The sequence below is a fragment of the Oncorhynchus nerka genome, linkage group LG27, assembly GCF_034236695.1.
Source record: "Oncorhynchus nerka isolate Pitt River linkage group LG27, Oner_Uvic_2.0, whole genome shotgun sequence".
Lineage (NCBI taxonomy): Eukaryota > Metazoa > Chordata > Actinopteri > Salmoniformes > Salmonidae > Oncorhynchus > Oncorhynchus nerka.
The window spans coordinates 31,133,936-31,151,154 of NC_088422.1; the positions used below are offsets into that span (position 1 = coordinate 31,133,936).

Here is a 17,219-nt window from a genome sequence, read left to right on the forward strand (position 1 = left end):
TAGAGATTCTCCAGTACTTTTGTATAATGTCTTGCCAGTAGTTTTAAAAATAGTCCCCGAAAATGTTATGCCATATGTGCACCACATTGTGTTTTCTCGGCCTCTACTGTGTATGCATCTTTCTAGCGGTCACCCAAATGGCGAGGGGCCGAAGCTCATTGACTGCATCTTGAATTGCTAGGGGCTGGCCCATGTGGGGAAAACGACACAGCACAATCCCTTTCAAACTAAGGATGTAATGGCTATTGAGAAATGGTAATTCTGCTCGTAGTATGAACTACACTGACACACCCAGCCCAAAGCAGGTTTAAAGTTCTGGAGCATGTCTTTAAGGGTAATGTTTCAGTTGAATCCCTTATATAACTTGAGAAAGGACAGTGGTCAGTAAATGGGAATGATTTATTGCAGATATCTTGTTCAAAGCTACTGTATCTCAGCCACAGCTTCACTGAGAACACTAAATCATCTCTAGAATCAAAGAATACACAAGTGAATATTCATTATTTTGCACTGTAAGAAACAGCTTTCCCGAGGTTTAGATGCTACGTATTGGTCAGAGGGATGGAAGTGTCGTCCAGGGGGGCAATATCAGGCTCACCTTAATGTCTACTTACCCACTCACTCTACCATTTAAAAAAATGGCCAGGTTTTCTGCAAGGAAAATAGTTTGGTCCCATTTAATGCTGTTGTTCCTACTGTCTATGATATTTAAACATTGAAAATACATTTGACATACTGATGTATGTCCAAAGATCTAAAAAGTATGGAATCCCCTGAAAACCGTACCAATTGTGTTTGATAGTATTGAGCGGTGTACTGTAGCAATAACCTCTATTGGCATGGCTACATGCTCCGTTTTTAGTACTATAGTGAGATCCAACAAACTGCATATCTTTGTCCAATTACAGAAAACACAGACAGTTCATGTACAGTTGAAGTCAGAAGTTTACATACACCTTAGCCAAATAGATTTAAACTAATCCTAGTAAAAATTCCCTGTCTTTGGTCAGTTAGGGTCACCACTTTGTTTAAAGAATGTGAAATGTTAGAATAATAGTAGAGAGAATGATTTACTTCACATTCCCAGTGGGTCAGAAGTTTACATACTAATTGAGTGTATTTGGTAGCATTGCCTTTAAATTGTTGAACTTGGGTCAAACGTTTTGGGTAGCCTTCCACAAGCTTTCCACAATAAGTTGGGTGAATTTTGGCCCATTCCTGCTGACAGAGCTGGTGTAACGGAGTCAGGTATGTAGGCCTCCTTGTTCCCACACGCTTTTTCAGTTCTGCCCACACATTTTCTATAGGATTGAGGTCAGGGCTTTGATGGCCACTCCAATACCTTGACTTTGTTGTCCTTAAGCCATTTTGCCACAACTTTGGAAGTATGCTTGGGGTCATTGTCCATTTGTAAGACCCATTTGCGACCAAGCTTTAACTTCCTGACTGATGTCTTGAGATGTTGTTTCAATATATCCACATAAATTTTCCTCCCTCATGATCCATCTATTTTGTGAAGTGTACCAGTCCCTCCTGCAGCAAAGCACCCCTGTGCTTCACGGTTTGGATGGTGTTCTTCGGCTTGCAAGCCTCCCCCTTTTTCCTCCAAACATAACGATGGTCATTATGGCCAAACAGTTCTATTTTTGTTTCATCAGACCAGAGGACATTTCTCCAAAAAAGTACGATCTTTGTCCCCATATGCAGTTGCAAACCATAGTCTGGCTTTTTTATGGCAGTTTTGGAGCAGTAGCTGCTTCCTTCCTGAGTGGCCTTTCAGGTTCCGTCTATATAGGACTCGTTTTACTGTGGATATAGATACTTTTGTAACTGTTTCCTCCAGCATCTTCACAGTGTCCTTTGCTGTTGTTCTGGGATTGATTTGCACTTTTCGAACCAAAGTACGTTCATCTCTAGGAGACAGAATGCGTCTCCTTCCTGAGCGGTATGACAGCTGCATTGTCCCATGGTGTTTATACTTGCATACTATTGTTTGTGCAGATGAACGTTGTACCTTCAGGTGTTTGGAAATTGCTCCCAAGGATGAACCAGACTTGTGGTTTGATTTTCCCATGTCAAGCAAAGAGGCAGAGTTTGAAGGTAGGCCTTGAAATACATCCACAGGTACACCTCCAATTGACTCAGATTATGTAATTTACCCTATCAGAAGCTTCTAAAGCCATGACATAATTTTCTGGAATTTTCCAAGCTGTTTAAAGGCACAGTCAACTTAGTGTATGTAAACTTCTGACCCACTGGAATTGTGAAAGTGAATTATAAGTGAAATAATCTGTCTGTAAACAATTGTTGGAAAAATTACTTAGATGCCCTAACCGACTTGCCAAAACTATAGTTTGTTAACAAAACATTTGTGGAGTGGTTGAAAAACAAGTTTTAATGACTCCAACCTAAGTGTATGTAAACTTCCCGACTTCAACTGTAAATGTCATTGGTGTGTGTGAGCATGTTAGTGGATAGAGGACTTCTAGATGGCTGTTGTGCTATACATGTTTGTGATCTGTTCCTGGAAGACCCTGTGGATGTCCACTCGTCTGGTCTTCAGAGTGGGGGTGAGGAGACCGTTGCTCACGCTGAACATCTCTGGATGCAGGTGCAGGTCCTTCACCTGACAGTGAGGAAAGAGATGGCAAAAGGATCAGACTCATGTCTTTATGTTGTATTCAGTTTCCTGTTACACCATATACCATTTGTTACAAATATGAAGTCAATGTATGCCTGTATTCATGTTGAAGATTCCTCACCTGCTCAAATGACTTCAGCCCAGCTTCCTTCCCCACGGCTGTCATGTCTTCTAACACTTCTTTCTTCACATCCTGTAGTGAGAGAAGATTTCAAATCAGTACCTTCAGAATTGATACAATCCAACAACAGCAAACATTGTAAAGGTGCAGATGGCCTATTGAGTGAACCAGGGTGACGTCACATACTGGATTCTGGCAGAGTTCCTCATAGGATCCAACGATTCCCCTCTTCTTAACCCAGTCAATGAACACTTCTGGGTCTGGCACAACAATACCAATCAGGTGAGACTGGAAAGAGGACATTCACACAGAAGAAACAAAACAGTGTTAGAAAGAATGACTGATTCTTAGAAAAGGGACTATTCTCTGAGAGTGAATATAAGAGTACCAGAATATCACAAATACCTGTAGGCTGTCTCCGTGCACAAAGACCTGTAGCACAGGGACACAACGCATGTAGACATTCTCAATCTTCTCAGGGGCAATGTACTCTCCCTGGGACAGCTTGAAGATGTGCTTCTTCCTGTCGATGATGCGAAGTGTCCCATTCTAACAGGAAAACATACCGACACACATTCACATAAAAATCTACATGACTTGACTGACTGGAGGATCTACTGATCATTGTCCTCCATTGTAACCCAGCTCACCGGTAACCACTGGCCCACGTCTCCACTGTGCAGCCAGCCATCACGGTCCAGGGCCTCTGTTGTTTTCTCCTCATCTTTCAGGTATCCCCGGAACACACTGTGGCCACGGATACAGATCTAACTCAGCAGAAAGGTAGGAACAGTGTTAATATAGGAACAGCATATGATACACAACAGCCAGAGGGATACATTTTTGCTGGGTATGTTGTACAATAACACAATGATGCTTTGTTACCACCTCACCTCTCCTTCTCCGTTCTTGGCATAATAGTTCATATCAGGAATGTCAATCAACTTCACCATGGCACAGGGCAATGGAGCACCAACATGGCCTGAGAGACACACACACACAGTACCAGAGTATAACCAACACGCAGCTACTGGGATCAGTGACTAGTTGTCTCCAGATATGAAGTACAGAGTTTCCCATAGTCAGTCAGCCCTTACCTGCACTCCAGTCACCTGGCATGGAGAAGGTGCAGCCTGCTGTGCATTCAGTCTGCCCGTAGCCCTCAAAGATCTGCACAGAGCAGCAGGCACATTCCACATCACTAAACCTCACACCCCCATCTGAAATAAACCCACATATTTAGTCTGAGCTCCAGGCAGGTATTCTCACCAGACAGCCGAGGGTGGCCCTGAGGAAGGAGAGCACGGTGGGGGAGATGGGGGCCGAGGCGGTCAGGATGAACCTCAGATTACCTCCTAAATTAGCCTGAAACACAAAAGAAACAACGAGAATCCAATTACATCTAACAAATACAGTTTTCTGAAAAGGGAGACTTAACAGTGCATTAAGAAAGTATTCAGACCCCTTGACTTTTTCCACATTTTGTTACCCTACAGCCTTATTCTAAAATGTATTAAATAGATTTTCCCTCAAATCTATACACAATAGCCCATAATAACAAAGCAAAAACACGTTAGACATTTTTGCAAATATATAAAATAAAAAAAACTGAATAATAATATACATAAGTATTCAGACCCTATACTCAGTACTTTTATTTATTTAACTAGGTAAGTCAGTTAAGAACAAATTCTTATTTTCAATGACGACCTAGGAACAGTGGGTTAACTACCTTGTTCAGGGGCAGAATGACAGATTTTTACCTTGTCAGCTCGGGGATTCGATCTTGCAACCTTTCGGTTACTAGTCCAACGCTCTAACCTGCCGCCTCAACTTTGTTGAGGCACCTTTGGCAGCGATTACAATATTGAGTCTTCTTGGGTATGGACACTATAATCTTGGCACAACTGTATTTGGGGAATTTCTCCCATTCTTCTCTGCAGAGCTTCTCAAGCTCTGTCACGTTGGATGGGGAGCGTCGGGGCACAGCTATTTTCAGGTCTCTCCAGAGATGTTAGATCGGGTTCAAGTCCGGGCTCTGGCTGGGCCACTCAAGGACATTCAGAAACTTGTCCTGAAGCCACTCCTGCATTGTCTTGCTTGTGTGCTTAGGGTCGTTGTCCTGTTGGAAGGTGAACCTTCACCCCAGTCTAAAGACCTAACGCTCTGGAGCAGGTTTTCATCAAGACTCTCTGTACCCTGCTCCGTTCATCTTTTTCTTGATTCTGACTAGTCTCCCAGTCCCTGAAAAACAACCCTACAGCATGATGCTGCCACTACCATAAAGACCTGATTGTTGGAGTGCTGCAGAGATGGTTGTCCTTCTGGAAGGTTCTTCCATCCCCACAGTGGTGGAGTGCTGCAGAGATGGTTGTCCTTCTGGAAGGTTCTTCCATCTCCACAGAGGAACTCTGCTCTGTCAGAGTGATCATAGGGTTCTTGGTCACCTCCCTGACCAAGGCCCTTTTCCCCCGATTGCTAAATTTGGCCAGGTGGCCAGCTCTAGTAAGAGTATTGGTGGTTCCAAACTTCTTCCATTTAAGAATTATGGAGGCCACTGTGTTCTTGGGGACCTTCAATACTGCAGAAATGGTTTGGTACCCTTCCCCAGATCTGTGCCTCGACACAATCCTGTCTCGGAGCTCTATGGACAATTCATTCGACCTCATGGCTTGGTTTTTGCTCTGACATGCACTGTCAACTGTGGGACCTTATATAGACAGGTGTGTGTCCAATCAATTGAATTTACCACAGGTGGACTCCAATTAAGTTGTAGAAACATCTCAATGATGATCAATGGAAACAGGATGTACCTGAGCTCAAATTCTGAGTCTCATAGCAAAGGGTCTGAATACTTAAGGTATTTATTTTTAATAGATTTGCAAAAATGTCTAAAAACCTGATTTCACTCTGTCATTATGGGGTATTGTGTGTAAATTGATGAGAAAAAAACATATTTAATTAATGTTAGAATAAGGCTGTAACATACCAAAATGTGGAGAAAAAAAAGGGGTCTGAATACACTGTATGTGTTCAGTGACGTACCTGAATCCTGTTGAACACCAGCCTGTCCCACAGACTGTTGTTACGTACCACCCCACTGCTGAGCTCAGCCTGCTTCCTCCTCACTGCATAGTGAAGCACTGCCCGGCGCAATGGGGACGTCACGGAGCCTAAGATCTACACAGACATGCATGCACACAGAAGAGAGCATAGAAAAAAATAGAAGTAAGGCCACATAAACAAATACCAATTGTATGGTTGGTACAGTATCATAGGATTTGCACTGATCTGCTGACCTTGTCGTAGATGCGGTTGAGTAGGCGAGGCACCACTGGGAAGAAGGTGGGTTTCAGAGTCTTAATATCATCCATGAGCAGGGAGATATCCCCCTGGTAGAATCCTACCCTGGCCCCATGACATAGCATGGACACCTGAGGCAGACAGGAGCATTTAGAGCACTGTCTGACATGTATAGTCACCAAGACAGACATAGAAAAGTATTATTGTAATCATAAGAGGGTGAGCTACCTGAATCATCCTCTCAAACATGTGGGCAAGAGGCAGGTAGGATATTGACACGTCCTCTTGCTGAATTACAAATGACCCCTGTAATGGAGGGAAATAATTGACGCATAAAAAAAAGTTAGTGGATAATAGAGATGACATACAACCAATTAAAATATGCAATCTAGATTTTACAACAGCAATGTATATTTTACAAGGACAATTATGGGTAAACTATTTCGCATTCACAAGGGCTATTAAACATCCCATTTATCATCTCTTAAAACACTACAGGGAGAAGAACAGAGAGAGAGATGGAACGAGGGATGGAGTGAGACAAATAGAGAGAAAATGTAGCTAGCCATGAAACTCCTGAATTCAAGACGGAGGTGGGAGCCAGAACAGACCTCCAGGATCTTAATAACAGAGGAGGAATTGGAGGCGATGTTGCCGTGGGTGATCATGGCTCCCTTGGGCTTTCCTGGTCAAATAAACAGAACACAGTTTAGTTTGGAGGAGGGCATCACTGCACGGCTCTGTGTAACACCAGAATTTATCTCATAACTTAATGAGAGGTTGTCAGTGGGCCCCCATGGGCACATTCCTAGTAGCGTGGGTAAATGCTTAAGTATATGATTAACATGCAGGGTAGTGGGGGTACTTGAGGACTCACACAGAGATCTATAAAAACACATGGTACCTGTGGTTCCACTGGTGAAGCACACGACTGCCAGGTCCTGGGGTTGGGGTGGCTGCAACAAACAGACACGGATGAATGACAACAGGATCAAATACAGTAGGGAAGCAGCAAAAACTGTAATTGTGACCCAATCGACATTTACCAGAGAAAAACTCACCGCAGGATCTTTGAGGTTCTGTCGTCCAAGTTCCTGTAATACACACACACACACACACACACACACACGGTCATGTCTGTGGTACTCAAGGTGACTTCTAACCCCAGCGACAGGGTGTGTGATGGGATCTTTTGTTTGTGATGTTGATCCAGTATCACAACCAAAGAAGCAGGCATCTATTCTATCAATTCATTCTCTTTACATTTGATACATCTACCCTCCTCCCACCATGAGCTGTGTGAGTTCAAGAATCTCCACTCCACAGTTCTTCCCCCTCTCCACTATGGCATCACTGCAGGGATTGAAGAGCACCAGACAGGAGAGAGTAGGAGTCACACCCTTCTCCTTATTCCCCAGAAGGGAGTCTGCCTTCTCCTCCTTGTCACAGATCACCAGGGAGATCTCAGCTAGGAGGTGAAACAGCCAAAATTAACATAAAGATTAAAAGGACAGTGGTATAGGAGTGGACCAATAAATAAATAAATACACACAACCAACACACCCATACAGTTGAAGTCGGAAGTTTATATACACAATGTAGCCAAATACATTTAAACTCTGTTTATCACAATTCCTGACATTTAGTCATAGTAAAAATTCCCAGTCTTAGATCAGTTAGGATCACCACTTTATTTTAAGAATGTGAAATGTCAGAATAATAGTAGAGAGAATGATTTATTTCAGTTTTTATTTATTTCATATTCCCAGTGGGTCAGAAGTTTACATTCACTCAATTAGTATTTGGTAGCATTGCCTTTAAAATTGTTGAACTTGGGTCAAACGTTTTGAGTAGCCTTCCACAAGCTTCCCACAATAAGTTGGGCAAATTTTGGCCCATTCCTCCTGACAGAGCTGGTGTAACCGAGTCAGGTTTGCAGGCCTCCTTGCTCACAAACACACTTTTTAAGTTCTGCCAACAAATTGTCTATGGGATTGAGTTCAGGGCTTTGTGATGGCCACTAATACCTTGACTTTGTTGTCCTTAAGCCATTTTGCCACAACTTTGGAAGTAGGCTTGGGGTCATTGTCCATTTGGAAGACCCATTCGCGACCAAGCTTTAACTTCCTGACTGAGGTCTTGAGATGTTGCTTAAATTTATCCACGTAATTTTCCTCCTTCATGATGCCATCTATTTTGTGACGTGCACCAGTCCCTCCTGCAGCAAAGCACCCCCATGCGTCACAGTTGGGATGGTGTTCTTCGGCTTGCAAGCCTCCCCCTTTTTCCTCCAAACATAACGATGGTCATTATGGCCAAACAGTTCTATTTTTGTTTCATCAGACCAGAGGACATTTCTCCAAAAATTACAACCTTTGTCCCCATGTGCAGTTGCAAACTGTAGTCTGGCCTTTTTAAATGGTGGTTTTGGAGCAGTGGCTTCTTCCTTCCTGAGGGGCCTTCAGGTTCTGTCTATATAAGAATCGTTTTACTGTGGATATAGAGACCTTTGTACCAGTTTCCTCCAGCATCTTCACAAGGTCCTTTGCTGTTGTTCTGGGATTGATTTGCCCTGTTCACACCAAAGCATGTTCATCTCTAGGAGACTTAACGCATCTCCTTCCTGAGCGGTATGACGGCTGCATGGTGTTTATATTTGCATACCACTGTTTGTACAGATGAACGTGGTACATTCAGGTGTTTGGAAATTGCTCTCAAGGATCAACCAGACTTGTCTTGGCTGATTTCTTTTAATTTTCCCATGATGTCAAGCAAAGAGGCACTGAGTTTGATGGTAAGCCTTGTAATATATCCACAGGTACACCTCCAATTGACTGAAATGATGTCAGAAGCTTCTAAAGCCATGACATAATTTTCAGGAATTTTCCAAACTGTTTAAAGGCACAGTCAACTTAGTGTATGTAAACTTCTGACCCACTGGAATTGTGAAAGTGAATTATTCCAACAATTGTTGGAAAAATGACTTGTGTCATGCACAAAGTAGATGTCCTAACCAACTTGCAAAAACTACAGTTTGTTAACAAGACATTTGTGGAGTGGTTGAAAAACGAGTTTTAATGACTCCAACCTGGGTGTATGTAAACTTCCGACTTCAACTGTATATTATATACATAGTACTAGTCAAAAGTTTAGCCACACTTACTCATTCCAGGGTTTTTGTTAACTTTGACTATTTTCTACATTGTAGAATAATAGTGAAGACATCAAAACTATTAAACACAAATGGAATGATGGAGTAACCAAAAAAGTGTTAAATCAAAATATATTTTATATTTGAGATTCTTCAAAGTATCCACCCTTTGCCTTGATGCACACTCAGCATGCTCTCAACCAGCTTCACCTGGAATGCTTTTCCAACAATCTTGAAGGAGGTCCCACATATGCGGAGCACTTGTGGCTGCTTTTCCTTCAATCTGCGGTCCTACTCATCCCAATGCATCTCAATTTAGTTGAGGTTTGGTGATTGTGGAGGCCAGGTCATCTGATGCAGCACTCAATCACTCTCATTCTTGGTCAAATATCCCTTACACAGCCTTGAGGTGTGTTGGGTTATTGTCCTGTTGAAAAACAAATGATAGATAGTGGGACTAAGTGCAAACCAGATGGGATGGCGTATTGCTGCAGAATGCTGTGGTAGCCATGCTGGTTAAGCGTGCCTTGAATTCGAAATAAATCACAGACAGGATCAACAGCAAAGCACCCCCACACCACCTCCTCCATGCTTCATGAGGGGATCCACACATGTGGAGATCATCTGTTCACCTACTCTGCATCTCACAAAGACACGGCGGTTGCATCTGAAAATCTCAAATTTGGACATCAGACCAAAAGGAAAGATTTCCACCAGTCTAATGTCCATTGCTCGTGTTTCTTGGCCCAAGCAAGTCTTCTTATTGGTGTCTTTAGTAGTAGTTTTTTGCAGCAATTCAACCAGGAAAGCCTGATTCACAGTCTCCTCTGAACAGTTGATGTTGAGATGTGTCTGTTACTTGAACTTTGTGAAGCATTTTTTTGGGCTGCAATCTGAGGTGCAGTTAATTGCCGATTGCTGAGGCTGGTAACTCTAATCCTCTGCTGCAGAGGTAACTCTGGGTCTTCCTTTCCTGTGGCGGTCCTCATCGTAGCGCTTGTTGGTTTTTGCGACTGCACTTGAAGAAACTTTCAAAGTCCGTGACATTTTCCGGATTAACTGACCTTCATGGTGGATGATGAACTGTCATTTCTCTTTTCTTATCTGAGCTGTTCTTGCCATAATATGGACTTGGGTCTTTTACCAAATAGGGTTATCTTCTGTATACCACCCGTACCTTGTCACCACACAACTTATTGGCTCAAACACATTAAGGAAAGAAATTCCACAAATTAACTTTTAACAAGGAACACCTGTTACTTGAAATGCATTCCAGGTGACTACCACATGAAGCTGGCTGAGAGAATGCCAAGAGTGTGCAAAGTTGTCATCAAGGCAAAGGGTGGCTACTTTGAAGTCTCAAATATAAAACATATTTTGATTTGTATAACACTTTTTTTGGTTACTACATCCTTCCAGATGTGTTATTTAATAGCTTTGTTGTATTCACTATTAAAATAGTAAAAAATAAAGAAAAACCCTGGAATGAGTAGGTCTGTCAACTTTTGACTGGTACTAATATATATATATATATATATATAACAGTATGTTGTAACAGAGTATTCCAGCATTACCCAGGTTGAGGATATGCACCATGGCCTCCTCTCCAAGTGTGTCATACAGGGGCACCACAGCCATTGAGAAGGTGTAGCAGGCCAGCTCTGAAATGATCCACTGCCACCAACAGAGGGAGACAGCATCACTATTAGAAAGACAGAGCCCAGACTCCTTCCTAACTGATGCTTGGTCACTACATTAGTGGAGTCTCTACAAGGACAGTGCTCTAACAGACAGGGAAATCTTAGGATTAAACATCATGGCATCTCACTATGTAGAATAGCAGGGAAGGAATGTGTAGCCTTCTGTACCTCTGGCCTGTTCTGGGCAAATATTCCAACTAACTGCTCAGGGTTTGGTTGGCAGCCTTTGCCCAAAAGCCCAGAGCCCAGCACCTGTGCCTGTTCAGCCACCTAAAACAGGACAATCAGACAGCAACAATAATTAAATTAATAGAGCTTGAGCATACCTTATAATGTAATTACCTGGTAATAATAATCAAAGACCAAAGATCCACAGACCTCAGTGTAGGATATCCACTGGTAAGGTTCCCCAGGTTTCCTGAAGCCAAGGCATGGGCCATCCCCTGTGCATCAACACAATCTAGTCAGGTACACTCTGGCATGTCTGGTAAGTTGTCAGTGCTCCCAACTAGCCTGTTAGTCCACTGTGTCCGGCCAGCTCACCTGCCACTCTCAGTCCTCTCTGGAACATGTCATAGGCTGTCCTGGTGTCATCATAGTAGAACTCCAACAGAACATCATCCTTGAGCAAAGCTGAACGCCTCCAATTGGGCTCTCCCTGCAATACACAGACTCCATAAAACTCTCCCTCTTCAGCTCTTTAATGTAATCAACGTTAATGTAGTAGTATAACTATAAACCAAAATACAGCGATAAATACAACTACTATTACTCACACAAACATGACTGTTCTGAATAAATATTACTCTTACTAACACTCATCTGCTCCTTGAAGCTTCAAGAACACAATACTCTCACCTGTACAGGGATAGACTGGGCATTCAGATCACAAGGGGGGCGCATGGGCCGAGGGCGAGTCACCAGCCAGTATGCAGTGAAGGAGGCCAGAGCCCCTATACCCAGCAGAGAGGACGGGGATAGAGAGAGGGAGGAGAAGGAGAAAGAGGACGACAAAGGGAGAGAGGGGACAAGGCTCCAGAAGTCTTTGTTTTCAGGTCCTCGAACCCCCCCACTGGTACGAAGGGATTGTAACCACTCCTGAAAATGCATAGCTGAGAGAGAGAGATATAATTACTTAACACATTGGAAAGAATTAACAAAAAAACAGAGCAAACTAGAATGCTATTTGGCCCTACACAGATAGTACATAGCGGCAGAATACCTGACCACTGTGACTGACCCAAAATTAAGGAAAGCTTTGACTATGTACAGACTCAGTGAGCATATGTGCTCACTGCCCACAAAATGAGGTGGAAACTGAGCTGCACTTCCTAACCTCCTGCCCAATGTATGACCATATTAGAGAGACATATTTCCCTCAGATTACACAGATCCACAAAGAATTCGAAAACAAATCCAATTTTGAAAAACTCCCATATCTACTGGGTGAAATTCCACAGTAGCAAGATTTGTGACCTGTTGCCACGAGAAAAGGGCAACCAGTGAAGAACAAACACCATTGTAAATACAACCCATATTTATGCTTATTTATTTTATCTTGTGTCCTTTAACCATTTGTACATTGTTAAAACACTGTATATATATATATATAAAATATGACATTTGTAATGTCTTTACTGTTTTGAAACTTCTGTATGTGTAATGTTTACTGTTCATTTTTGTTGTTTTTCACTTTATATATTCACTTTGCATGTTGTCTACCTCACTTGCTTTGGCAATGTTAACACATGTTTCCCATGCCAATAAAGCCCTTGAATTGAAAAAATTGAATTGAGAGAGAGAGAATTTGCCTGAATGAATGTGAGAGAAATATAATGAGAGAGTCAAACGTGAAAGGGGAAGCAATTACATCCAGGAATTCTCTACAAACTTGTGAAAAGACATCCAGGTGCTATTGTACTTTAGAAACAGAACATAAAGCATGTGCTGTATGCAAGAAAGAAGAGTTAATCTCCCTTATACAATAGTATTCCACAGTCGTGGCCAAAAGTTTTGAGAATGACAAATATTCATTTTCAAAGTTTTCCGATTCAGTGTCTTTAGATATTTTTACTAGCATTTCATAAGTGTCAAAGGCTTTCAATGACAATTACATGAAGTTGATACAAAGAGTCAATATTTGCAGTGTTGACCCTTCTTTTTCAAGACTTCTGCAATCCGGCCTGGCATGCGGTCAAATAACTTCTGAGCCACATCCAGACTGATGGCTGCCCATTCTCGCATAATCAATGCTTGGAATTTGTCAGAATTTGTGGGGTTATGTTTGTCCACCCGCCTCTTGAGGATTGACCACAAGTTCTCAATGGGATTAAGGTCTGGGGTGTTTCCTGGCCATGGACCCAAAATATCGATGTTTTGTTCCCTGGTCCACTTAATTATCACTTTTTCCTTATGGCAAGGTGATCCATCATGCTGGAAAAGGCATTGTTCATCACCAAACTGTTCCTGGATGGTTGGGAGAAGTTGCTCTCGGAGGATGTGTTGGTACCATTCTCTATTCATGGCTGTGTTCTTAGGCAAAATCGTGAGTGAGCCCACTCCTTTGGGGGGGGGGGGGGGGAGTAAATGTTTATGGAACAATTAGGAATGAGACTGACAGATCGTATGCAGCCCAAAATGAATAAAGCAAAATTACAAACAAACTTGGTGACCAAAACTAAATATTGCAACATCCACTGTTTTTAAAAAGCCCAGCCGAATCACACTGGCCCTCCAGCTCAGCAGATAGACAAGGGGACTGAGGAGAATGAATGGGCTGGGGTGTATAGGGGAGAGGGACTCGGAAGTAATCATGATTGGCTAACCAGAAACATGCGCTTAGGTTACTCTTAGTCAATTCTGTGTCTACCAACGTAGATGGAGCTACAGGGAGGAGAGAATAAAGAGGGAGCGAGTGAGGGAGAGAGTAGATGCATACAGTAACAGAGTTTGGTGGCGAGATGGGAGGGACAGCGTGATGGCCTGTAGGTCCACCCTCATGTTTCCCTGCCAGTCTGGAATTGCTCATAACCAAACCAGAGTACGAGAAAGAAACATGGACTCAATATGTTAACCAAAACAAATGTGAAACAAACGTACATCTACTAAAACATTTCATTCTCACACCCTCCTGGCTTTTAAATCTCGTATGTCCTTCCGAACTAGGAGTTTGCCCACAGTTCCACTTTCTCTGCTTATGCACATGGAATTCACATCACCAAATAAATCCCCCTCCCCTATACCCCTCAACCTCTCACCCACTTTCTCCCCCCTTCTTTCAAAAGTGAAGGGGATAAAGGGTGGTCACCCCCCTCTCCTTCAGTCTTTGAACCAGGCCAACTATGTCCCAGTTCGCTCCCCTGGAGAAAATAATTACCAAAGATCCATCATTCTTTTTCTCATTACTTTTTCTTCAAGTTCTTTGAAAGTTCTAGGACCTCTCCAAATGCACAATATCTAGCCAGAATACATTGCCCTGAACTCAAATAAAATGGCATGTTGGAGTGGTCACATAATTCATACTGTGCCCAGCATTCATAATAATTACAATTATTTTAGCTGATAAAATAATACATATGGCTACAATTGTCTTAAGTGTTGCACTACAGTACGAGCCAACACCTGCTGAAAAGTGGCCGTCTGAGTTTGGAAGGTCCCCGCGGCTCCTTTGACGTATACAAAGACAAAATAAATGGGCTTTCATATATGACACATAACAAATGGCTTGCTCAGAAGAATATCTCCCTATGTTCCCCTATTGCTCCCTTTATCTAGATTAGAATGTAGCATTATCGCCCTTCCTCCCTCAGTCCCATTCATTATGGCTATTGTCAGAGCCAGACAGGGACTATTGTGCTTCCCTGTCACTTACTCCCAAACAGAGATGAGACAAAGGGAATAATGGAGACATGTGAAACAGTCACTAAGCAAATGAAATATCTAAGAAGGATTAAATACACCCATTGTAGGCCTCTAACATATATTTGCTGTGTTATAACGTGTAGATTAAACGCAACAATCTGGAATGAATCACCTATACTGCTCAGTAAGACAGGCATTAAAGGGTAGCATAAAGCACCAGCTAAGAGTTTCAAAAGTGACACATATTTAACAAGACACCCAAGGGCAGTTTGCATGTCTGTGCATATTCACTCCTGCTGGCAGGCAGAAACAGAGATTAAAAAACAGAGCAATACTAAGACAAAAGCAGAAACCACATAATGTGTCATTCTCTCCCATGGAAAATAATGAGGATCAGGATTGCAGCCACTATCTGTATCCTCATTGTCTCTGTACTGAAATAACATGGGTACCTATGTCACTGCAGGCCTGGATCCATGTTCCACAGGAGAGAGGTGTATGGGGGAATGTGGTTGACAAGGGATTTCTTCATCAAGCAGAGATTCAGTATTTTCCAGATTTCCAGTGATCAAAAGCCACCACACTACAAAAATCTCATTACGCATGTGAGCAAATGGCATGTTGGCTTCGAAGACCATCCCTGATGAAAGACAAATGGCGTGTTATTCTCTGACCCAGAAAACTACAGGTGGTGAGAGGAAGGACTGAGTGGCAGCATAGCCTAGCACTACACCAAACGGTTCTCTGAATGGAGATGGGAAGAGCACTGGGGACACGTGAGGTTAGTGAAGTGACAGAGTAAGTGGCAGAGCGAGGGGGAGAACGAGTGAAATGCACGGTTGTTTTTCGGCTGTGATTCCCAAATGAAGCGTGAAAAACACAGACATAGTCACAATTAGGGACGGGAAAGGCGGCGGAGAGGAAGAAAGATGGCACGGTATGCGTCACGGTGATGGCTGCTGTGAAGATTAACTGTCCAGGAGCAGACAGAGCAGCATCACTCGAGTCAACACACACTCAGAGAACACAGGAGTTCTTTGCAGAACTCCTACCACCATCATTAGACTCCCATGGTATTGATTAGGAGGGCCTGTCTTGAATGTGTGTTTGTGCACTAAAGCAGCACAGCCCACTATGCATAAATGGACACTCAAACTTCAGCTGTCCAAGGTGTCACTTTTACCCAGTGTTACTATACCTCCAATATCTGACTGTACCAGTGACACAACAGTATGCCAACTCAGCCCTGCCTAGACTGCATTCCAGCAACATGGACAACGTTTAAACACGTTGCCTGTGGTTTCCATAGACAGACATAGACTTCAATATTAATGCAAAGTTCACAAAGCCCCTGCAAAAACAAACTCAATGCAGACACATGGGTACATGCAGCCAGACATTATGTCTGTACAGCATGAATTGCAATTGGAGTAATTCCAAAGAACTCAAACTATACATGTGTTTGGTCCAGCTGGCCAAATACAATGGGCTTCAAGCCATATAGCAATTACCTTTGTTTGGAGAAAAAGAAGGACCACATAATTCTGCAATGGGTGTTTTCACCTCATATGCTAGAATTAAAAGTATAAAGAATTATTTGAAATATATCCTTACTTGAAACTGATAACCTACTGTTATGGCAGCTGACAATTTCTTACCATGCATTGCAAAGTTTAGAATATCGAGCTCGAAAATCTTATTTCTGTCCCATTCATGACAAATACATAACATGCATCATCTTCAGAGAAGACACACGCCTCTCTCTTTCTCCGTTGACATAATTATGTAGGACAACTCAAAATCGTCAGAAATGTACTGTAACGTTACCTGTTTCAAAGCTTGTAACGAATGGAAATTGAGTGTATTGCACTTAATGCCCCACGATGAGTACACTCGCTTGTATCCAATAGTGTCACTACCAGTGTGTTACAATTACCTACTCTAGCTAATTTGTACCTAGTAGAGAACTTTCCCCACAGTTTAAAGAAATAGTTTCGAGGCAACCGACTCTTACCTAAACGAAATCTAGGTCACCCAATTTTCTTCAAATTGTGTTCTTCTACTTCGGCAGGAGTAGCGAAATCACCAACCGACACCAAACACACCAAAGTGTAACCCTTAACCCCCCTCTTCTTGAGAGGGGTACAGCTGCAGACCTCATCCCTCAGGCCCCTCTTTATACCGCCACCTACTGGAGACCTCATCTCTCAGGCTCGTCTCTATAATGCCACCTATTGGAGATCTCTCAGGCCCCTCATGTCTCATACCCTCATCCTCAGGCACCTCTCATCTATCAGAGATTGTCATAGAACTGAACTCTACATGTCAGACAGGATTATCGTCATCATCCAACATAATTCACAATTCTTCAATAATACAAAATAGGGTTCAATTGGTTGTCTCCCAAATAGAATGAAATAAACACGTCAATGAAACAATTGG

At 42.6% G+C, this 17,219-nt stretch overlaps 1 protein-coding gene across 2 annotated transcripts; it reads right to left on the bottom strand.

The window, feature by feature from the left end:
• Positions 1–380: 380 nt before the first annotated feature.
• LOC115111035 (long-chain-fatty-acid--CoA ligase 1-like) lies at positions 381–16,938 on the bottom strand. Of its 2 annotated transcripts, none has more exons than XM_029636918.2 (21): positions 16,792–16,938; positions 11,775–12,028; positions 11,460–11,574; positions 11,295–11,359; positions 11,085–11,186; positions 10,791–10,890; positions 7,355–7,533; positions 7,127–7,159; positions 6,970–7,021; positions 6,677–6,750; positions 6,294–6,371; positions 6,062–6,196; positions 5,808–5,942; positions 4,032–4,127; positions 3,860–3,932; positions 3,656–3,744; positions 3,413–3,529; positions 3,168–3,311; positions 2,949–3,050; positions 2,763–2,834; positions 381–2,626 (listed from the first exon to the last, which is right to left on the bottom strand). In XM_029636918.2, exons 2-21 carry the CDS (start codon positions 12,024–12,026, stop codon positions 2,486–2,488), a joined length of 2,154 nt encoding a protein of 717 aa, XP_029492778.1. In that variant the 5' UTR covers positions 12,027–12,028; positions 16,792–16,938; the 3' UTR covers positions 381–2,485. The 2 variants fall into 2 exon arrangements, with proteins under 2 accessions (XP_029492778.1, XP_029492780.1); XM_029636920.2 differs by lacking the exon at positions 16,792–16,938 and adding an exon at positions 16,605–16,736.
• Between the last annotated feature and the right edge of the window lie 281 nt (positions 16,939–17,219).